Source organism: Rhinolophus ferrumequinum, chromosome 14 (assembly GCF_004115265.2).
Source record: "Rhinolophus ferrumequinum isolate MPI-CBG mRhiFer1 chromosome 14, mRhiFer1_v1.p, whole genome shotgun sequence".
NCBI classification, from domain to species: Eukaryota; Metazoa; Chordata; class Mammalia; order Chiroptera; family Rhinolophidae; genus Rhinolophus; species Rhinolophus ferrumequinum.
The window spans coordinates 43,746,597-43,770,830 of record NC_046297.1 but is presented as its reverse complement, the minus strand read 5'-3'; the positions used below and the strand labels follow the sequence as shown (position 1 = coordinate 43,770,830).

At 35.8% G+C, this 24,234-nt stretch overlaps 1 protein-coding gene across 1 annotated transcript in view; it reads left to right on the top strand.

The window, feature by feature from the left end:
- The window catches only part of RRM2B (ribonucleotide reductase regulatory TP53 inducible subunit M2B), a 40,827-nt gene that overhangs the window by 2,756 nt on the left and 13,837 nt on the right, over window positions 1–24,234 (top strand). The window contains exons 2-6 of the mRNA XM_033126733.1: window positions 6,197–6,352; window positions 17,437–17,553; window positions 18,336–18,469; window positions 18,888–18,982; window positions 23,378–23,511. Of these exons, the coding sequence (XP_032982624.1) occupies window positions 6,197–6,352; window positions 17,437–17,553; window positions 18,336–18,469; window positions 18,888–18,982; window positions 23,378–23,511 (636 nt within the window). The remainder of the gene's footprint in view (window positions 1–6,196; window positions 6,353–17,436; window positions 17,554–18,335; window positions 18,470–18,887; window positions 18,983–23,377; window positions 23,512–24,234) is intronic.

Here is a 24,234-nt window from a genome sequence, read left to right as displayed (position 1 = left end):
CAGCCCCTTCAGAGATTTGAAAATCTTGGACCTACAAAATTCCTAACCTCATAGCCTGATTGATATTCAGAGTGTGGATCATTTAAGGAATTCCTCCCCGTCTCATCTGTTGACCCCTTGCTTTAGCCAAATCAGATCTCTTCTGCTTTTGCTTTACATCCATTTCAGTTTGAATCCCAGCTGGCTCCTCCTCCATCTGCCCTTTGTTTAGGTTTCTTCCTCAGTTGTGCTGCTGCTCTATGTTTTCCCTGAATAATCACATCCGTCGTTTAATGGGATCCTTACTCCATTAGGAGGGAGTGGAGAGAGTACCTCCGCCTGCCATAGTGTTATGTTTTCATCTATCTTCTGGCTATCTTGAAACTGAACCCATTATCTTTTTTATTGACCAAGTGGACTTTTTAAAGTCTTTTGTGTTTGCAACTTTTTATTGTTGTTGTGGCCTGTATTGGTGGGGGGAGTTAATTCAAATTAAGTTTTTGTTAAACTTCTAATGGGAGAAGCAAGAGATTTTGTCTGATTTATTTAGTTGTTCTCCAGGTGCTGAGCATTTTCTGTGTCTTAAATCAGTGTTCTTTTGTATTTCTATCGCTGATATCCCATTTCAGGCAAGAGATGGGTAGTGCAATAATTTTTCGATTGTTCTCTACACCTCCAATTCCTTTTTTAATCTAACCACATTTCTACAAAAGTGATCTTGAAACATATCCGACTATGTTTCTCACCTGTTTAAAAATTTTCAGGGGCTCCCAATGGTCTGCATGACATAGGCTGGATGCTGAAGTGTTATGTACCAAAGCAGACCACTTTGACCTCCAAATTTTTAAAAAAATCAACATATCCATTATATGCAGAATAGACATGCCCACCTTAACCTCAGATAAAGCTTAGAGATGGAGTACAGGTTTTAAAAGCTGAAAGTTAAAATTTTTAAATTTGTTTTGTTTTGTTTTATCAAAATGATGACACTGAAGTAAAAAACGTGTCAAACAGTTGCATCAAAATGTCTCTAGGAAATTAGCTCTGGCAAATTCATGTATATATTTGCAATCAAGCCCCTCCCATGGCTTTATCACCTGGGCCTATTTTCCAAACAAAATCATAAGTGCAACACTAAGGAAAGCCGCTTTTGTCTATTTTATTAGTATAATTTTTTGGGGGGGTTAATATATATAACATTTACAAAATCAATGAATAGAATAATGATGCTGTTTTGATGAAACTTTTGTTTGAATTGGGGTGTAGATGATACTTGAAAATTCATATCAAACTTAGCAAACAATTTCTTTGCATATTTATCAGAAGTTCTTTTAATCAATTTGCTACTAGTCACTTCTGTGGATTTATCAACCCATAGACTTTAGAATGCATTTAGGCTGCTCTTTGATGCACTCACATAATTCTGTTCCCACTGGTTGAGTTATATCTTACCAGGACCAGTTGTCTTATTACCAGTCCTGTCTACACCAACTGTGCTTGTAATTATTGTAATTTAATTAAATGTATGTAAACTAATAATACATGAGCATGAAAAGAACCTTGCTTTGATGAAAACTTAACTTGAAAGTTTGGAAAACTCAAGAAAGATGAGTTGTTAAAAATAAATTCTGTAGAGTTAGGTATAAGCAGACAAGTTAGAAAAGACTGGGGACAATCATAAAAGAGATAAGAATTCTGCACTCAGATTGTTCTGCCTTAAGTCTGTTAAAACTAGAAAGCATAGGCAATGATGCATTGTAGTGTGATTATGTTACAAAGACTTGGGAATCAGATCAGTGAGCCAAATTAACAACAACAATAACAAAAAACTTTGGCCTTATAGCAAAAGATTAGTAAATAAATGTAAATTATATGTTTTAAGTTGAATACAATAGTTTATCATTTTCTTATGATTCCTTACTGTAGCCAATTTGCAATTACCAGTTTGGATCACTTCAAATAACAGTGCTTTTACTGTATTATTGTTTTTTTCCTTTTTTTGCTTGGTTTTGAAAATAAAAAAATCTTGGTTTACTCCTGAAAAATACATACAAATAGTTACAGGTTTTTTGTTTGTTTGTTCCTTGTTTTTGTTTTTGTTTTTAACTGCCTGTCTTTCATTCTCATTATATTTTTCAGTTAAGCAGAGATAGCTAGAGAAACTTTCATCTAATGTTATCCAAAAAAGGAAAAGAAAAACAACCTGGAAACACAAGTTCATGCATTGATGGTTTCCTTTCTGTACAGTATAAAACATTTCTGTTATTTTATTTTTATTACTATTTTATTTTATTTAAAAAAATTTTTTATTGGGGAATCAGGGAACAGTGTGTTTCTCCAGGACCCATCAGTTCCAAGTCAAGCCGTTGTTTTCATTCTAATTGTGGAGGGTGCAGCTCACTGGCTCATGTGGGAATCGAACCGGTGATGTTGGTGTTATGAGCACTGCAGTCTAACCAACTGAACAGACCGGCCGCCCCTTTACTACTATTTTAAAAGGTTAAAAACACATTTAAAACTGATGTTTGTGGCATTAGAGGGACCAAAGAGTTCTACAGGACACATCTGGAAAAGTCATTGGGAACTGTTCTCTGCCTTCTTTCTGATTCCATCCCCTTCCATTGTTCCCACATACCATAAAGTCAGGACTTAGAAAGTACTCCCCATTCTTTAACAGTATCACATGCCTTTTTTACATTGTTTTCTCTTCTAAAATATAGGTTCCTAACCCACATCCACAGAGGATACCCTGGAGAGACTAGAACTTTGGGATGTATAACCCTCTTGACATTGCATTAAAATGGGTGTGGATTTTTCTAAGCATTGGGAAAATAAGCAATATGTCATCTCTAGCGCAGTTCAAAGGTTTATGTTGGTTAAGCCCCCTCTCTTCACATTGCAAAAATCTTTCATACTATCCTCCTAATCCAGCTTCTTCGCAGGATGGAACAGGAAGAATATATGTACAAATGTGATTTTCATTCTAATTTAAAGGTTGAAGTCGTCAGCAGTTTTTACAGATCCTGACATTGGTCTGTTATTTGTCAGCATTTAAAAACTCCATTCAGGGCCAGGGTTCTTGGTGCAAAAGGGTTACTGCTTATGATGTCTCCCCAACTTTCAGTATGGCCCACATAGCAAATATAGTGAAGGTAAAGAATTCCAGCTCTGAATATATACCTGTACCCCAGTGACAAAATATAATTAAAAATGAGAAATAAGCAAAAATGCAGAATTATATCATAATGCTACATATGATGAGAAAAGCACAATCTAGAAGAACTAAAGGAAGAACGAGGTGGGACAAGACAGGTTTGACATATCTGTTGACTGCAGACCTCTACCTTTTCAACTGGGCTTTAAAGTTGGATACCCCTTTTTTTCATAAGCCTTTCCAGAAGTTCTCTAATTATTTCATAAATGAAAGGTCTCTGAGAGCAGTCATAGAAGATATTGATTTATCAAATATCTAACCACTATAGTAGTTCTTTTATCAGTTCTTTGAATATAGGGACAACCTTTAAAAGGCCATCCAGAAACATCCCAACAGTCAATAATAACAAAATAAGAATTTAAAAAGTGTGTAGCACTTCAGAGTATGCAAAGTGCTTTTATTTACATTAGCTCCTCTGATCTTTCTAACATTCCTTTGCAATAAGTATGGCAACTATTATCTTTAATTTACAGATGATGATGCTCAGATTAAATGGCTTGCCTGAAAACGTGAATAATACTGTACACTTATTGTAAGTGAACACAATTTTGTGCTATCATGAACAGTTTGGAATAAAATCTGGTCATTTGGTTCTCCTCAAGTTCTGCTGGAAGTTGAGCAGTTTCCAAAATGCTGATTTTCAGTCTTACTGTGATTGTCTCATCATGCACCTGGGAAACATGTCCATCAACAACATGCTTCATGATTTCATTACATACAGTGCTTTTAACCTGGTAAAAGAGAAGGCTAATGCATTTTGAGGAAGTATTACCCCGTAAATTGTGACACTGTGCCAGTTAAAAATCACTGCTTCAAACCTTATGAGTTTGGCTGTCCTTCACCAGCTTCAAATCATGTTGGTTCCTTCAACTTTATTTACAAAGGAATTATTTTTCTTACTTTTCTGTAGAATCAAATTTGGTGGTTTCCTCCCCCAGTCACTGGTTCCATCACTACCATTGGTTAAATTAACTTTGCTTAGCAGGAGATAGTAACATATACTCTCTTTAGCCTTAGTTCGTTTCACTGTTTTGAATTCTGGATTTTAGGTGTAGGCTGGCTCTACTCTAGCTGCTCTCCACACGTACAGAGGTGTAGCTTAAGGCAGGGCTTTGAGTTTAGACATATCTCAGTTCTAATCTTGTTTCTGCCACTTACTAGTTGTGGGATCCTGGGGATGTTATTTACATCCTTTGAGACTTAGCTGCCCCATCTGTAAAATGGAAATAATATTACTGTTTGTCAAAGTTATTCTACAGATTATGTGGAATAGTGTATATAAAACATCTATGTGATGACGGCGCCAAAGCAGCCTCTGACAGACCCAGAGGACCTGCCTGCCCTTATTTTATGTATACCTCCTGTTTAGAGCCCAGCACTGCAGTGTCTCCATATCTTATGGTTCTTTTGAGATTACAAGCCCTCAATGGCAACACAAACACTCGACCACTTCCATTTAAAAAACTTGCTCAAATATTTTTGGAATGAGTAACAACTACGTGCCAGGCACTAGGCTAGGCTCTAGGGATTCCACAAGAGTAAAGATGGTTTCTACTCTCAAGAAGCATAGTCTAGAGGCGACTGTAGACAAATATCAGGGAATTAAGTTATAGTGAGTGACGTGCTGTATTAGGGACCTAACCTAGGCCTTTGGGGTGTTGGGGGGTGTGAGAGAAAGGTGGGGGCACTCAGAGAAGGCTTGATTTGAGTGGGCATTAGGTTTTTTCACTGCTATATTATGGTCTTATGTTAAATTAAACAATTCTTAAGGGATCCAGTAATCTGAGCACAGGATAAAGAGCAATCAACCGCTCGTTCACGTACTTACCTAATGCTTGTTGACATTACGTTCCACACAATGCTCTGGGGACATCACAATAAATAAAAGCTGGTTTCTATGCTCCGGGGCCCCAGTGCTCTATCTGGGGAGGCCCACACCTTCAAAATAAGACCGTCTGTGCTGCAGTGGTAGCATGTGTGAAGTGTGCAGGTCCCGCCTGTATCTGTGTGGCCTCCCACTTTGATTGTGGCCTTTCGATCAGCTGGCCTCATCCGCGTTAGCACACTGGATTCGGAGAGGTATCCGAAGGACTGAGGATCAGTGGAGGTGATGGTAGGGATGCAGGAACACAAGGGACAGGCCTGGCACAGGAGACACAGAGACAGTTTGAGTTAGGAGTCCAGAATCGAAACATAATCATCTTGATTTATACATTATAGCCTGTTTATACTTTGTATATCCTCATTCTCACGCACATACGCTTCTGATAGTCTCCCTGACTATTTAAAGCACAAACAAACATATGTGGCACTGCCCCGTTAGAGTGCCATCGTGTTTCCAAGTATAGGTATGTTTCTCACTTTATTCCACAAAGCTTTAAGACAGCACAGTGAGACCATACGCAGTAATGTTAACATGTAAATAGCAATAACAAAGTGGTATGTGATAAGCTTCAGGTGAACAAAGGTTGATAGTTGTTGGTAAAGAGTTTTCAGATAAGCATTATAATTCAGTTAAGATTAGAAAAGAAAGCATTAAAATAAAAGAAGTTGCTTATAACAGTATCCTGTTTGTGCCAGCATTCTCAACTGAGGGAGAGAACTGAAGAGACTTTTTGTCCACAAACTTAGAAATTTGCCCACTGTGACATTTAAGGGTCTAGTTTTCTGCTTATCCTCAAAATAGCATTGATGACAATTTTATTATTTGCGTGTTATTCACCAGACTGTTTAAAGGACTTGTAATCATCAAAACTAATTTGATGATTACCCATGAGGTAGGCATTATTTTACTGATGAGAAAACCAAGGCTTAGAGAAGTTAAGTAGCTTGCTGCGATCACATAATTAACCAGCTACCGGATAGCAGTAAGGATTCAACCTAAGCAGACTGGCTGCCATACTTCTCGTGTGCCGTTTCCCTAACCCCCCTAGATGTGTATTTAGATGTGAATAAAGAGGAAATGTCTACACAAAGGAGGTGTTTGTACTTTATTTTTCAAAGCGGTTATCTTCAGATACCAACGAAAATGAAGCGAAGTCAAATGAAGAGCCACTCCTAAGAAAGAGTTCTCGCCGATTTGTCATCTTTCCAATCCAGTACCCTGATATTTGGAAAATGTATAAACAGGCACAGGCATCCTTCTGGACAGCAGAAGAGGTAAGTGGCATCACCTTATCAGCAGTCATGTTCTATAGTGCACCTGTTACAGGACACTGAAACATTTTAACTTGGGAGATACAGTGAATAAAATCCATTGTATAAGATACTATTTGAAATTACCGAGATTAAATTACAGTGTTTGCCAATGTTTTTGGTGTTTAGACTGCTGTCTATACACAGGTTTCCTGCTATAAAAATGGCATCTCAGGCTGCCAGAGTTTTATTTCCAATATATTTTAGGACATTTTCTATTTGTAAATGGACTTTTGGTTTGCTGTGACCAATTGAAACTGGTCTTTACTGATGGTCAGCAGAGTAAGTAAAACTGCAGCTATAGCCAAAAAAATGAAAGTGAAAGCCTTAACCCACTTTCACTTGAGAAACTTATCTGATTATACAGAAGGAGCTGTCACAGGAAGAGTCTGACCGCCCCTGCAAAGTGCTGGCTTCTGAGCTGCCAGCAGGCGTTCTCTGTGCTCCTCCCGGTCTGGCCCTGCCCTTAGCCACATCCGACCTGGCACAGCTTCCCCAACACACAGGACAGCTATGGAAAGCTTTCTGTCAGAGTGGCATTTTCCACCTGGGAAATGAGTTGAACACAACAAATTAGAAAATATTTGCTGGTTTGGTAAGGACATTTGGTCGTGCAAGTGGTTGTTGCTCTGTTGTCTAACTGAACACACAAATAGCCATTGTCTTCATCTTTTTTTCTTTTTTAACTTAATTTTTATTTTGGATAGAGTAATTGTGTTTATTGCATTTTCCAATTCTAGCTTTCAAGAGCATTTTTTGATACCACGCACCATTTCAGGCACTGCAGATAAAATAGAAAACCTGAAAAATTTCTTGCCCTTCTTTGCCTTACATTTTAGAGTGGGTATGTGAGCAATGCATTAAATGAAATATAAACATCACAAACAATAACAACAAAAATATTTTAAAATAAAAAGAAAAGAATGGGAACTCACAGATTAACAAGTTAATTTGAACAAAAAATATGGAAAGTGAAGTACTAACAGTTCTTAAAAGACAAGTAAATTTGTAAGGAAAATGGCTATATATCTACATCTGTATTTGTTTATACACCTTTAGCTATAACTCTGCATGGGCTGTTGAGAAACAAAATGATTAGGAGATTGTGCAAACAAGTAAAAAATGTAAATTAGGCACAGAAATGACTACAACTCAAAGTATACGTATGGAAGCTGTACTTTTTGTTTTTCAGCTTTTTATTTTTGTTGTTGCTGCTATAGTTTTTTATTATTTTTTTTTAATTTTTCAATTACAATTGACATTCAATATTATTTTATGTCAGTCTCAGGTGTACAGCATAGTGGTTGGACATTTATGAAGTGATCCCTCTGATAAGTCTAGTCCCCACCTGGCATTATACATAGTTATTACAATATTATCGACTATATCCCCTATGCTGTATTTTCCATCCCTGTGACTATTTTGTAATTACAAATTTGTATTTCTTAATCCCTTCACCTTTTTTACCCAGCTCCCCAATCCCCCCTCCTCTGGCAACCTTCAGTTGTTTCTCTGTATCTATGAGTATGTTTCTGTTTTGTTTGTTTGTTTATTTTGTTTTTTAGATTCTATATATAAGTGAAATCATATGGTGTTTGTTTTTCTCTGTCTGATTATTTCACTTAGCATAATACCCTCTAGGTCCATCCATGTTGTTGCAAATGGTAAAATATCAGTCTTTTTTTATGGCACAGTAATATTCCATTGTGTAAATGTACTACGTCTTTTTTATCCAGTTGTCTATTGATGGGCACTTAGGTTGCTTCCATATTTTGGCTATTGTAAATAGTGCTGCAATGAACATAGACGTGCATATATCTTTTTGAATTAGTATTTTGGATTTCTTCGGACAAGTAGAAGTAGAATTGCTGAGTCAGAATTGAGGTGATATCTCATGGTTTTTAATTGCATTTCTTTGTTGATTAGTGACATTGAGCATCTGTTCATATGTCTGTTGGCCATCTGTGGAGAAATGTCGATTCAGATCCTCTGCCCATTTTTTAATTGGATTGTTTGTTTTTTTGCTGTTGAGTTACATGAGTTTTTTATAAGTTTTGGATATTAACCCATTATCTGATGTGTCATTGGAGAATATCTTCTACCAATCAGTAGGTTGTCTTTTCGTTTTGGTGATGGTTTCCTTTACTGTGCAAAAACCTTTTAGTTTGAGATAGTCCCATTTGTTTATTTTTTCTTTCGTTTCCATTGCCCAAGGACATGTACCAGAAAAAAGTGTTACTAAGAGCAATGTCAGAGAGTTTACTGCCTATGTTTTCTTCTAGGAGTTTTATGGTTTCAGGTCTTACATTTAAGTCTTTAATTCATTTTGAGTTTATGCTTGTATGTGGCATAAGAAAGTGGTCTAGTTTCATTTTCTTCCATGTATCTGTCCAGTTTTCCCAACATCATTTACTGAATAGATTGTCTTTACCTCATTGTATATTCTTGCTTCCTTTGTCATAGATTAATTGACCACATAGGTGTGGGTTTATTTCTGTGCTCTCTATTCTGTTTTTATGCAAGTACCATACTGTTTTGATTACTATAGCCTTGTAGTATAGTTTGATATCAGGTAGAATGATACTTCCATCTTGGTTCTTTCTCTAGATTGCTTTGGCTATTTGCGGTCTGTTGTAGTTCCATATAAACTAGGATTATTTGTTCTAGTTCTGTGAAAAAATGCCATTGGTATTTTGATAGGGATTGCATTGAATCTATAGATTGCTTTGGATAGTATGGACATTTTAATAATGTTAATTCTTCCTATCGACGAGCATCGTATATGTTTCCACTTATTTGTATCTTCTTTAATTTCTTTCTTCACTGTCTTACAGTTTTCCAAGTATAGGTCTTTTACCACCTTGGTTAAATTTATTCCTAGGTATTTTATTTTTTTGATGCGATTGTAAATGGAATTGTTTTCTTAATTTCTCTTTCTGATAGTTCATTGTTGGTGTATAAAAATGCAACTGATTTCTGAATATTAGTTTTGTATTCTGCTACTTTACTGAATTCATCGATCAGTTCTAATAGTTTTTTGGTGGACTCTTTCAGGTTCTATCTGTATGGTAACATGTCATTTGCAAACAATGAGAGTTTTACTTTTTTCTTTCCAATTTGGATGCCTTTTAATTCTTTTTCTGGTCTGATTACTGTGGCTAAGATTTCCAATACTATCCAGAATAAAGTGGGTAAAGTGGATATCCTTGTCTTGTTCCTGGTCATAAGGAATACACTTTTGGCTTTTCCCTGTTGTATATAATGTTAGCTGTGGGTTTGTCATATGGCCTTTATTATTTGGAGGTATGTTCCTTCCATTCCCACTTTGATGAGTTTTTATCATAAGTGGATACTGTATTTTGTCAGATGCTTTTTCTGCATCTTTTGATATTATATGATTTTTAGCCTTCATTTTGTTTATGTGGTATATCATGTTAATTAATTTATGGATATTGAAACAACCTTATATCCCAGGAATAAATCCCACTTGATCATGGTGTATGATCTTTTTAATGTATGGCTGAGTTCGGTTTGCTAATATTTTGTTGAGGATTTTTGTATTTGTGTTCATCAGGGATATCAGCCTATAATTTTCTTTTTTTTTTTGTAATGTCTTTGTCTGGTTTTGGGATCAGGGTAATGCTGGCCTAGTAAAATGAGCTTGGGAGCTTTCTCTCCTCTTGAACTTTTTGGAATAGTTTGAAAAGGATAGGTATTAATTCTTCTTTAAATGTTTGGTAAAATTTACCTGTGAAGTCATGCAGTTCAAAACTCTTGTTTGTTGGGAGTTTTTTTGTTACTGATATGATTTCATTAGTAGTCATTGGTCTGTTTAGATTTTCTGTTTCTTGTTTGTTCAATCTTGGAAGATTGTGTGTTTCTAGAAATTTATCATTTCTTCCACATTGTCCAAATTGTTGGCATATAATTGTTTGTAATATTTTTTTATAATCTTTGTATTTCTGTGGTGTCAGTTGTCACTTCTCTTTCATTTTTGATTTTATTTATTTGGGTCCTCTTTTTTTCTTGATGAGTCTGGTTGAAGGTTTATCAATTTTGTTTATCTTTTCAAAGAACCAGCTCTTGGTTTCACTGATCTTTTGTATTGCTTTTTAGACTATCATTTATTTCCATTCTAATCTTTATTATTTCATTCCTCCAATTCAGTTTGGGCTTTGTTTTTCTGTTTCTAGTTCCTTTAGGTTCACGGTTTGATTGTTTGAGATTTTTCTTGTTTCTTGAGGTAGGCCTATATTGCTTTGAATTTCCTTCTTAAGACTGCTTTTGCTATGTCCCATAGATTTGGGGTCATTGTGTTTTCATTTTAGTTCGTCTCAAGCTATCTTTTGATTTCTTCCTTGATGTCATTGATCCATTCATTATTTAGTAGCATGTCATTTAGTCTTCATGTGTTTGTGTGTTTTTCATTTATTTTGTGTGTGTAATTGAGTTCCATTTTCATACCACTGTGGTCAGAGAAGATGCTTGTTGTGCTTTAAATCTTCTTAAATTTATTGAGACTTGTTTTGTGGCCTAACATGTGGAAAATGTACCATGTGCACTTGAAAAGAATGTATATTCTGCTGCTTTGGGGTTGAAGTGCTCTGAAAATATCAATTAAATCCATCTGGTCTAATGTGTCATTTAAGGCTGCTGTTTTTATATTGATTTTCTATCTGGAAGATCTAGCCATTGATGTCAGTGGGGTGTTAAAGTCCCCTACTTTGACTGTGTTACTGTCGATTTCTCACTTTATGTTTGTCAATATTTGTTTATATGTTTAGGTGCTCTTATTTTGGGTGCATAAATGTTTACAAGGATTTATATCCTCTTAATGGAATTATCCCTTTTTCATTATTAAATGTCCTTTGTCTCTTGCTATAGCCTTTGTTGTAAAGTCTATTTTGTCTGATATATGTATTGCTACTCCAGTTTTTTTTTTTTTTTTGGTTTTGATGTGCATGAAATATCTTTTTCCATCACTTTCAGTCTGTCTGTGTCTTTTGATATGAAAGCATGTGTATTTGAGTCTTGTTTTCTTATCCATTCAGCTACCCTATGTTTTTTGATTGGAGCATTTAATCCATTCACATTTAAAGTAATTATTGATAGGTATTGCCATTTTATTATTCTTATTTCTGATCTTCCCTCTCTTTACGCCCTTCTTCTTAAAGAAGTCCCTTTAACTCTTCTTGTAAAACTGATTTGGTTGGTGATAAATTCCTTTAGCTTTTTCTTGTTTGGGAAGCTCTTTATCTCTCTTTCAGTTTTAAATGATAGCCTTGCTGGATACAGTAATCTTGGTTGTAGGTCCTTGCTTTTAATCATTTTGAATATTTTGTGCCAATTCCTTCTGTCCTGCAATGTTTCTGTTGAGAAATCAGCTGACAATCTTATGGGAGCTCCCTTGTAGTTAACTAACTGCCTCTTTCTTGCTGCTTTTAAGATTCTCTCTTTGTCTTGGTGTTGGCCTCTTTTGGCTCAAATTGTTTGGGACTCTCTGTGCATTTTGGACTTGTATGTCTATTTCCTTCACCAGGTTAAGGAAGTTTTCAGTTATTATTTCGTCAAATAGGATCTCAATCCATTGCTGTCTCTCTTCTCCTTCTGGTACGCCTATGGTGTGAAAGTTGTTTGCTTGATGTTGTCCCAGAGGTCTCTTAAACTATATTTGTTTATTTATTGCTGTTTTTATTGGGTGTTTTATGCTACCTTGTTTTCCAAATCACTGATTTGATCCTCTGCTTCATCTAATCTGCTGTCCATTTCCTCTTATGTAGTCTTCATTTCATTTATTGTATTCTTTATTTCTGACTGGTTCTTTTTTATGGTTTCTGTGTCTTTTTTTATGTTTACTGTTTCTTTGTTGAAGTTCCCATTTGTTGAAGTTCATCTAGTCTTCCCCTAAGTTCCTTGAGCATCCTTATAATCAATGTTTTGAACTCTGTATTTTGTAGATTTCTTGCCTTCATTTCATTCAGTTGTTTTACTGGAGGTTTCTCCTGTTCTTTCATTTGGGGCATGTTTTTTTGTCTTCTCATTTTGGTTGCTTCACTGTCTCTGCTTCTATGTATGATGTAGATCTGCTATGTCTCCCAGTATTGGCCAGGTTGCTTTATGTAGTAGGTGACCCATGTGGCCCAGTTGCACAGTCTCCTGATTACTGGATCTGGGTGCTCCAAGCATGTCCCTTGTGTGGGTTGTGTATGCCCTTCTGTTGTTGAGACTTGGTTGCTGTTGGCAAGTCAGTAGGTAGGATTGACTCTCAGGCTGACTGGCTGTGAGGATTGGCCATGACAACAGTGTATGAGCTGTGTGCAAAGGCTGACCCCATGGAATGGGATTCACCCATTCCTTGGTTCTGCCACGACAACCTTTTGGTTGTGCCACTTGTGGAGCTAATTGGGTGGTGCTCTATTGTGGTGTGAAGCCAGCCACTAGTTGTGTTGGTTCTGAGGTCTTTTCAGAGAGGCTCTGGACAGGTCAAGGTCAACCATTGCCTATGACTGGCCTGGGGCTACCTGGTAGGAGATGCAAAGCAATCTGTGGTTGGTAGCTATCTGTGCTGACCTGAAGGCATGTGGGAGATGTCATGCTGTGAACCCAGGCCTGCTGTCCCCAATATTGGGTCTGGAGCCGCTCAGCAAAAGGCACAGAACATCCCAAGGCCTGCAGCTACTTGCTGGCTTCCTGTAAGGTTCAGCTGCTAAAATTGCCTCTGGCAGTATTTGAGTTGGCAGAGGCAGGATCTCAGGGAGTCATGAGGGTGGGATGAATGGTGTTCATGAGATTAATGCAGATTCAGGGTTGGCACTAGTGCCAAGCAAAGAGCTACTCAGCAGAAGGCACAGGGCATAGCTGCTGTGGCTAGCTGCTGCCTGCCTGGGACCTGCAGACCTTGGAGAGTTTTTGTGAGAGACTGCAGTTTGGGCCCAGGCTGGCTGCATGCCACTGAAAGACCCTCTGGTGGTGTGGGTCTGAGGCCAGCTACCCACGACTGAAAGAGGCTCAGGTCGTACACGAGTTGGGTGGGGCAGGGTCTCAGGGAGTCATCAGGGTGGGATGAGTGGTGTTCACCAGGCTACTGCAGATTCAGATTTGGTAGATTCAACATAGGAAAAATGAAGCCTGTCTGTGGGCTGTGTGAGAGAAGGGTTTAACGTAGAGACAATGGTGGCTGTCCCTCCAGCCCTTGCCCTGAAGCCACACAACTCAGTTTCTATCTGTATGTCTCTGGCACCCCCTGAGCCACTGTCCCTCCACTGGAGCCTAGTCTGAGTGCTTGTAAGCAAATGCGATCTGTGCATGGGCCCTTTAGAGATGCCTGGGTTTCCAGCAACCCTCAAGCCCACCCTGACTGACAGAATCCCCACTGATTTTTCACAGCGAGATGTGAGGACTCCTCTTCCCAGCACTGGGAAGCTTGGACTGGGGAACGTGCTCTGGACTGGGGAACTTGGTATGGGGTTGGGACCCTTCTCTCCTCGTGGGGTCCTTTGCAGCTGAGATATCTCTCCTGATTCTCAACCACCACATGTGAGTGTGGGACCAGCCCATTTCACATCTCCACCCTCTTACCAGTGTCGATGTGGCTTCTCGTTTATATCGTTAGTTATAGGACTTCTATTTAGCTAGTCTTCAGATGGTTCTCCAAGTTGATTATTCTATAATTTAGTTGTAATTCTGATGTGGTCATGGGAGGAGGTGAGTATAGCATTTACCTACTCTGCCATCTTGACTGGAACTTCCCATTGTCTTTGTCTTTGAATATGATGGATGATATCTGCATAGCACTCCTGGTGTGTGTGTGTGTGTGTGTGTGTATTTATATACATACATGTATCTATTTGGGCCTATATATATGTCTATCTAATTTTCATAAAGTTGATTCTATACATGTAAATGCATGCTGTTAAGAATGCAGGCTCTGGAGCCAGATTGCCTAGGTGCAAATCCTGACTCTGCCACTTATGCGCTGTAGAAGTGAGAAAGTTGCTTAACCTCTCTGTGTATCCTTATTGGCGTATTGGGCTAATAGTACCTGATTCATTGGGTTGTTATGAGGATTAATGAGATCAATCTCATTATTGTGATTAATGAGATGTTTAAAATGTTACTTGGCACTTAGTAAGTACCAAATAAATGTAAGCTATTAGTTTACACAGAATGGGGGAGATTTGCACTAGAAATTGAAGAATCAATTTTTGAAGCTTTTACAGTGGTACTTCGGTTTTCAGACATCTCCGTTGATGAACATTTTGGTTTATGAATGCCGTAAATTTTATGGATCTGTTTTATTATTAGATAGTAAAATTCATGCTAAATTTGCAGTTTTAGGGGTTGATTTTAAAGGTCTGGAACGGATTAATCTGTTTTGCATTACTTTCTATGGGGAAACCGTGCCTCGGTTTTCGAACGTTTCAGAACTCGAATGGTCTTCCGGAATGGATTACATTCGAAAACCAAGGTGCCACTGTATTATTAATTTTACCCACTTACCCAACTTTGTTATATTGTATTGTTATATTGTTAACATCTTTGTTATATTATATTTAACATATAGAACAAAGCAAAATAAAACAAAAACCCAGCATTTTCAAATTGGGTCATAGTACCTGGCACACCCTGTCTGTGGTTTTTAGAAAGCTCCTTTGTTAGACATATTTAAGAGAACAAATGGAGGATACAGGTGGCTTTTTCATTCATCATGTTAAAAAGGTACTTGTGATACTTGGGTTTTTTGAAATTCTTTTGAAAATTGTGTACATCTTTTAGCAAATGTAATTAATATATGTTTATTATGACTAAGAAACTAATTTTTAAAAATTAAATTGTACAGATTGGTATATATTTTGTAGGTAGCATATAGGAAGATTCAAATACATATTTTGAAGGAAGTAAAACACATTTAGTTGTGTATTTTTTCATTTAAACAAATTATATAAGTTATAACTTAATCAGCTTTAGACTTCATTGTTTCATCAGTGGTTTAGCTTTATTCCTAAATATCACTGATCATCAGAAACCTTGATTCAGAAGAGAAAGCTCTGGGATGTGTTTTTGTTTTTGCTTTGTTAAAGCTAACCAGTAGTTTGGAATCAATATTTAGGTGGTGAATTTGAGAATTTGCTCAAATGAGATAAAGTTGGACAGAAAAATTTATGTATTGGGAATGGAAAATGACCAGTGTTATGTAAATAAAATTTATAAGACCTTTTGAAGCTGAGTGTTTGAAGAGATAAATTTAATATTTAAGAATGAGAATATTGTATTAAATTTTAATATCAGGAGTACAATATAATACATAAAACCCAGGAAGATGTCCATCAGTTAAACTTGAGCTCTAAATAAAATAAGACCTGATTATTTTTTCAGAAATTCTATTTATTTATTTATTTATTTATTTATTTATTTATTTATTTATTTGGGTGCAGCTCACAGTGGCCCATGCGGGGATCAAACCGACAACCTTTTGTTTATTAGCACCACGCTCTAATCAACTGAGCTAACTGGTCAGCCCTAGGGCCTGATTTTTAACTTGCATATTTTAAAAGTTCTCCCTTCCTGCCCCATTGTATCTCCCAACACTTAGCACAGTATCTGGTAGGTAGTAGGTGCTCAGTAAATATTTAAAGAATAAAGTAATGAGTAAAAGGATTTTAGAAAAGAATATGAATAATTAAGAGGATGAAACAGTCCTTTTTGGAATATTCAAAGAGATTAGCGTTCTGTAGAATAAATAAAAGAAGGACAAAATACAATTGCATTTTTTAAATGTTTATGAGGTTACTGTGAAACATACTTAAGAGATCTTCCTGAGATGAAATGATATCTACAAGGTACATTTAAAAACTATTTTTGAATTATAAATTCCTCCAAACTCTAGAGTGCATCTCTCTATTAATTCCAAGGACTAGTTCTAATAACATTTTCCAAAATATTTCTATTCTCAGAGAAAGTTATACTTATAAATTGCTTTAAAACCTAGGTTTTTACCTGTCTGACATTACCTCTGGGTATGAACGTAAATTAGCCTCCAGTAAAGGAGCAGGTATATATCTGCTTAACAGGTGCCTAATTATCTAAACTATAGATAACACTATAATTATGTAATAACACTATAATGATAGTGTTATTATATAATTTGTTATGAATCATATAAAATGTTAAAGCAATTGCTGCTGAAAGCCATTAGTTTCTTCACTTAGTTCCTTCCTGACTAGTTTCTAGACTCTCTCCAGCTTTTTGCCCCTTCCTTCATTTGTTCCAGTGCCACTAGATTATGGTCTATAGCTTTATTGATGTAATTGATATATAACATTGTATAAGTTTAAGGTATAGAACATATTGAGTTGATGCAGATATATACAAAAAATGATTACCACCATAGGGTAGCTAGCACCTGTATCCTGACATATAATTACTGCTTCTTTTTTGTGGTGAGAATAAATTATGTTATTTTTAATATTTTGAAAGTACATCCTGCCAGCTTCTCAATTAGCTAGAAGATACATTCCTTTATACTGCTTTTATTTTATTGTGTTCCTTTGTAATTGTCTTAGTTCAGGCTGCTATAATAATAGCCTAGACTGGATAGCTTACCAACAACAGAAATTTATTTCTCATAGTTGTGGAGGCTGGGAATTCTAAGATCAGGCTCCAGCAGATTTGCTGTCTGGTGAGGGCCTGCTTTCTGGTGGATAGACAGCTGTCTTCTTGCTGTGTCTTCACATGGCAGAAAGGGCAACGGAGTTCTCTGAGGTCTCTTTTATAAGGGCACTAATCCCATTCATGAGGGCTACACTCTCATGACCTAATGAGTTCCATCTCCAAATACTGTCACATTGAGAATTACTAGGTTTCAACATATGAATTTTGGGAGGACATAGACATTTTGTCTATAGCAGTAATGTTAACATTTTTTTGTTTTTCACATTTTACTACTAATGAGATGTCCCGCCTTAACTTTGAGGTGAAAGTTAGTTTTCCAAACATTTTGAGAAGAATTTAACTTCAAGTTAAAATTTCGGAAAATCTTTTTATTTCAGGTTGATTTGTCAAAGGATCTCCCTCACTGGAACAAGCTTAAAGCAGAGGAGAAGTATTTTATCTCTCACATCTTAGCCTTTTTTGCAGCCAGTGATGGAATTGTGAATGAAAATTTGGTAAGGTTTTTGTTTTATTTTACTGTTGTTTCCATTCAGCAGTTAAGTGATCATAATAGCAGTAAGATAGAGTGAGCCTAAAAAAGTCATCTAGGAAATGAATTAGATGAAACTTACCTCTTGATTGTGTTTTTCTGATGAAGTGTCAGAGGAAAGGATACACTTCTGTTATTTGACCAGCAAAATATCATTAAATCAAGCATATTGTACCAATCAAAACTACTTAAAATGCACAAACATGAGTTTGATTTTTACCCCTACATATGATTCCTAATAGAGAACCTGTACCTTAATAACCCTTTGGGAGCTCTGTAATAGAGCGCTGGATTCTGGCTTCTCATTTTTAAACTTACATTGTGGTTGGCCAGGAGGCATGCTTTCTTGTTAAAGAAAATAGAAAGATATGAATTTTCATCATGAACTAGAAAGGGCTTCAAGAGATCTGTTATCTACCGTCGGAAATAAAAATGACTTAAAGTCGTTTCTAGAAAGCAAAATGATTATTTTTTGGTAGATGTTCTGCAGTTTATTTGGCTTTATAGGCAATATCTCCACCTAACAGGTCAATTCATTTAATTGCTTAGGAATATATTATGCGACTAATTTATTGTGGAGGGTTGATGGGTAAATAATACTGCTTAAAATAATCCATAAAGTCTTTCTGACCTGTTTGTAGCATGACACGCAGTTTTTAAGTGATAATTCTGATCTTCAGATTCTGATTTGCAGTGTTTAATGAGAGCCTACTGAATTGGATATATTTGTTTCCCTTATTTTCATAGGTGGAGCGATTTAGTCAAGAGGTGCAGGTTCCAGAGGCTCGCTGTTTCTATGGCTTTCAAATTCTTATCGAGAATGTCCACTCAGAGATGTACAGCTTGCTAATAGATACATACATCAGAGATCCCGAACAAAGGTATCACCACTGGGATTTTATTTACAAAGGTTTATTCTATTGCTTGATTATGTTAAGAGCAAAATTTACTCCAAAACTAATGTTAGGGAAATATTATTCAAATATAGAAGTCTAGGAGTATAATGTTTTCTGTTGCTTAATAATGGGTTTAAAAAGAACTTGCATAGAACCTGTTAGTCTGGGGAGCACATTCTGTTCAGCAATTGAATATGTGAGTTGAGTTAGTTTGGTATCAGACCAGATCCAAACCACTGATTTGACTTTTATTTTCATTTTTGTATTTTATGCACATGCAAAAATACAGAAAAATTACAGATCTGGTAGTATACCATAGAGTTGCAATCATTATTAACCTATGAAAATTTATTCTGATTAAGAAAAACAAATGAATAACTTTGCCATTCTTTGGTTTTTATAGGGAATTTTTATTTAATGCAATTGAAACAATGCCATTTGTTAAGAAAAAAGCAGATTGGGCCTTGCGATGGATAGCAGATAGAAAATCTACTTTTGGTATGTAGCTTCAATTTATATGTATCAAATTTGCTTTGAGTGATATAATACTATTTTACCCCGTGTGACTATCTCAAAGACTCAATGTGTACCTTTAGTAGAATCATTATTTCTAATAATTAGAAACCAGGACTAAAATAATCTAAAACTTTATCTATTCTGTTTAATAAGTTGAAAGTTGAAAGGTTAAGATGTCAATGTATAATTACAGGTCACATAGAATCTGATATATATATGTTATATATATATGTTATATATGTTATATATATATATATATAAGAGTATTATAGCAAGTCAAAGTTTGTGTCTGCTTTCAGGAATGTTTATTTTAGGGATTTAAAGTGAGTCAAAGTCTTTTACATTTTTCAGGGAACAAATATGTAGTTTTTGAAAAACTGAAAAATAGTGCACTCAACTAGGGCAGAAATGGTTTATAACAACAGGCTTATTTTTCACCCAGATGAGTTGAGATCCAATAACTTTTTTTTAAGGAAATGATTAACATTGTGTCTTATGTATAGTAGTTGCTCAGTAAATATTTATTAAAATTAAGTAAAATATTCAGATTCTTTATTTGAATAGCTCTAAGTATCTATCTCATTACCTATTTTATAATTAGTGGTCTTTACTTTCTGGTTTTATTCATAATGTGGGGAAGCAAGTCTAAAAAGTTTTGGTCTCAGGACTTCTTTGAATTCTTAAAAATTATTAAGGACTACAAAATGCTTTTATTTGTGTGGGTTGTTGATATTTCCGTATTAGAAATTAAAACCAAGAAACTTTAAATATATTTAATAATGAATTTTAAAATAACAGGAATAACCCATTATATTTTAGCATATATTGTTGAAAAACACTATATTTAAAAGAAAATGAAGAATGGCATACTTTTACATTTTTGCAAATCTCTTTAATGTCTGACTTAATAGAAGACAGCTAAATTATATCTGCCTCTGCATTCAATTTGTTGCAGAATGTTGTTTTAGTTGAAGTATATGAAGAAAATCTATCCTCATTCAGATATGTAGTTAGAAAAGGGAGGAGTATTTTACCAGACTTTTCAAATGAGTATGGATATTCCTTGTAGCCCCTGGAAAATACCACTATACTCTCATGAGAGAACAGTACTAAAATGAATAAATAGTGCCTTATACTTCAAAATAGTATCATTATGAAAATAGTTTTGACCCCGTGCTTCCCCGGTCTGTGGATTTCCAGGGATCGCTGGACCACATATTGAGAACCAGTGATACAGTGTAAGGTATGGGCAAGCATATAGTGTATCAGAGAAGAAACAGATATGTTTACGTTGCCTTTAGATCATTTTGAGAATGAGAAAAGCAGTGCTTCTCAATGTGCATAAAAATCATGAAAGAACTTGTGGAAAAATCCTGCAGAATCCTGGTCCTCACGGTGGAGTGATTTAGGAGGCTCAGGTGGGACTGAGGAATCTGCATTTTATACCCAGCTGATTCTCTCACATGTGGTTTGAGACACACACTTTGAGAAACATTGGCTTTAGAGAAAAAAGAAGGGAAATACCAAGGTTTTCAATATTCACTGAAAATATTAGTATGGATAGGTGCTGATGGAAAATGAAGAACAGACTCAGAAAGCATGTATTTCATGCACTACCAAAGAAAACAACCTATAAACTAGCAAAAATAGAGGAGGGTGGCAGTCACTATGTGACATGTGGGCTCCAGTTAAATTCCCCATATTGCTTACTCTCAAGGCAAACCCCCTTTAGGGTTCTCAATCCGAGAATGAGAACATGGTCTACAATGTGGCAGAGGGGATGGAATGGGTAGTGGGAAGGGGAAAAAGTGAAGAACACTTTGGTGGCCTTCCTCTTTGGGAGAGGAGCTTCAAGACAATAACATGGAAATAATGTCTTGTTTCACTAAACACCTGTGTTCTCTTTAGCCAGCTGGGGAAGTGCAGTTTTATGACCTAATTGTGCCGTCTGCATCTTTAATACCTTCAGGCTGGTGAAGGCAGCTCTTTCACTGGCTTAGAGTTTTGTTAGCATTTTTAGTGACCTTGATTTACTTCTGCACCTAGTAGGACCCAATATAGCAAGTCTTCTTTCCTCACATCCAGATTCTTCTAATCCTTTACTTTTAGCTAAAGAGAACCTAAGAATACTCCTTTAAAATTATTAGTTTGTGTGAAAATTGATATGTTATGAGGAGCTTCAATTCTTCAGAGTTAAAAATTCTTAATTGTATATCTGTTTAGTTTTTTTTTAAATTGAGATATACTGCTTAATTTAAAAAATATCTCTAAAGAGCTTTAAAACATTAAATATATAGATTCAACCTAATATAGTAATGAAATTACATTTCAAATATCAGAAAGTTATAGTTACACAATCTTAGTGCATTGCATCATAGAAGTCAGTCAGCTATGTCTTAAAAATATGAGTATATACTACTTTCCCATGTCTAAAACAAATCATGAAACCTTCACTTTCATTACAGCTGTTAGAAGATGTGTTTTGGAAATCTCTTCCTAGTTCACATCTATTGAAAATTTGTAAATTTTACCCCTTATAATCCTTTAATTCTCTCTAAAAAGAATAGCCTTGTATAACTATTTCCGTTATGATTTTCATCCTTTAGCATTCATGTGAATGCACAGAATAATTAAAATATTTTCCTCTTATTCACAATGTTTGTGTTACATTATAGTCTACTTCCCTTACAGATAGATGTCCACATGACATCACCTTTATGTCAATTAAAAGTGTATCAATTATGATTATCCATTACCATATAAGTAGTAAAATGAAAATGTAGTAATCTATATATTAAGCTAATGACATCTTAAAAAATATAACTAGCTGGTCTAAAGGCCGTTTTTATTTTCCAAAGAGTCAGCAGAGCACAGTGATCATTATTATTACTATATTTTAATATTCAGTACATACTACACTAAAGACTCTTCTTTTGGAAATTCCCACACAGTATGTACTCAATACGTACTTGTTTAATTTATATTCTGTTATTTTTTTCAAAGTGACTTTTTAGATTGTGTCTATAAAAATAAAAGACTATAAAAATATAAAAGCCTTTCTGATGTTTTTGGCTAATAATAGACAAATATTTTATATAATTGATCTATCCAATTTGGTTTGTTTAAGATAATCAGGGAGATGAACAAAGACAAACCAGAGCACTATTTAAAGGGTAGCCAGAAATATTTAAACTGAGCCATCTTTCTTTTTTGAAATTTAAATATTATTATTACTTGTGTTCTGGAAGTTATAAATAATTTATTCCGTTTCTGCGTCAAATCTTAGCAATTTCTGTAGAATGGATTATAATGTCTTTTATCATCTAGTGCTTATATAGTTTCCATTGATACAGTTCAGGACACATTTATTAAGGGCCTGCTATCGTGTTTTTGGTCCTACAACAAGTACTGGGATACAAGCTATGAGGTCACCTATGAAACAGGTCTGTAGTTGGTTCAAGTGCTCAGCTGCCTTTATCTCACAGTCTTATAAATCAAACCTTTCTCCCTGGACAGACACACATATGAATATTTCTCCCAAGCATGCAGTGTGGTGACATAAGGGGCTTGAGAATGATCTCTTTTGGGTTAGACCTAGAATCATCCCCTAGGAATACTGTTCCAGATATAATGCTACGATAGACATTTTAGGAGATGGACTTCTGCAAAGCCCTTGCCTGACAGTGAATTACATTTGAGATTGGGTCCTATACGTTTAGCAGAAGACAGTATTTTTGCTTGTATGATGGGACATTTTATCCAATAGATATATTTATTATCTTCAGCTGGATTTATCTGTTTTTTTAATTGCAGATGCATGACAATGTTTTTTGAAATGTTTATACATAATCTGTAAGATACCTTAGGTTTCTAAAAATATAAACCTCAGCAACCTCCCTTCCACCAATCATAGAGAGGGAGACATTTTGTCATAAAATCCATCTTCTACTCTCCACTCCAATGTGCACACGCGTACACACACACACACACACACACACACACACACACACCCCACTCGTAGGCATGTATGATGCAGAGATACATCATCTCTTTTTTTGAGTATGGAAGGCTTTCCTTTGTCTAGAAACCAAGACCTATAGGAGTCAAATATCTGACACAGGATTTGAAGTAGACATACCTTTCTGCTTGAGTAGGTAGAGGTTGGCAGATTTCCTCCCCTGAAGACCCTTGGCCGTGGCACTAACTTGTTGATTTTATTTCTTGGCAAAATACTTGTGGTTGTTATAAATATATATATACACATATATTGTTATAAAATATATATATATACACACATATACATATGTAATATATTTATATATATTATGTCTGCATTGTATGGTATTTCAGAAAGTGAAACTATTTTATGTCTCCCAGGGGAAAGAGTGGTGGCCTTTGCTGCTGTAGAAGGAATTTTCTTCTCGGGATCTTTTGCTGCTATATTCTGGTTAAAGAAAAGAGGTCTTATGCCTGGGCTCACTTTTTCCAATGAACTCATCAGCAGAGATGAAGTAAGGAATGAAGTATTTTTCTAGTTATATTTGTGTTTATGTTTAGTGTTCATTTATTTTTCTTTCCCCTGGAAAATGCTTATGATGACACAAGGATTTAAAACAAGTTAAGAAGTAATTTTTTCTCTGCTTTTAAGACACTGTTTTCCTCCTACCTCTTGTGTTCCTCCTCAGTCTCCTCTGCTCTCCCTGAAATACTGTACTCCTGGGTTCCCACCTTGGCCTCTTCCTTTCACTCTACGTGACCTCCTGGCTGATCTTATTTATTCCCATGAAATCAGATACCACCTAGATGCTCATAACCACCAAAACTATCTGTAGTCCACATATTCTTTCCTGAGCTCAAACTTGTATATTCGAGTGCCTGTTAGATGTTTTCTCCTGGAAGTTTCCACAGATATCTCAAACCTAACATTTCAGAAATCAAACACAGCATCGTCCTCCCAAGATTTGTTCTTTTTTCTGTTTTTCCTATCTCACTAAGTGTCGCTACACTCCATCCAATCATTTAAATTTGAAATCTGGGAGTCATTGTGGATTGTTTCTTTTCTCTTTCAGCTACACCCAAACACTAAATCTTGTCTCCGTCCACCTACAGTAAATACCCTTTTCATCTTTCTGACCAAGTTTTTCATTTGTTGATTACCTTCTTATAAGTTGCAACTCAAAACTTTTCTGACCCAATTAGGTAAAACTGACAGCTCTTCTCTTTGTGTATCTCTT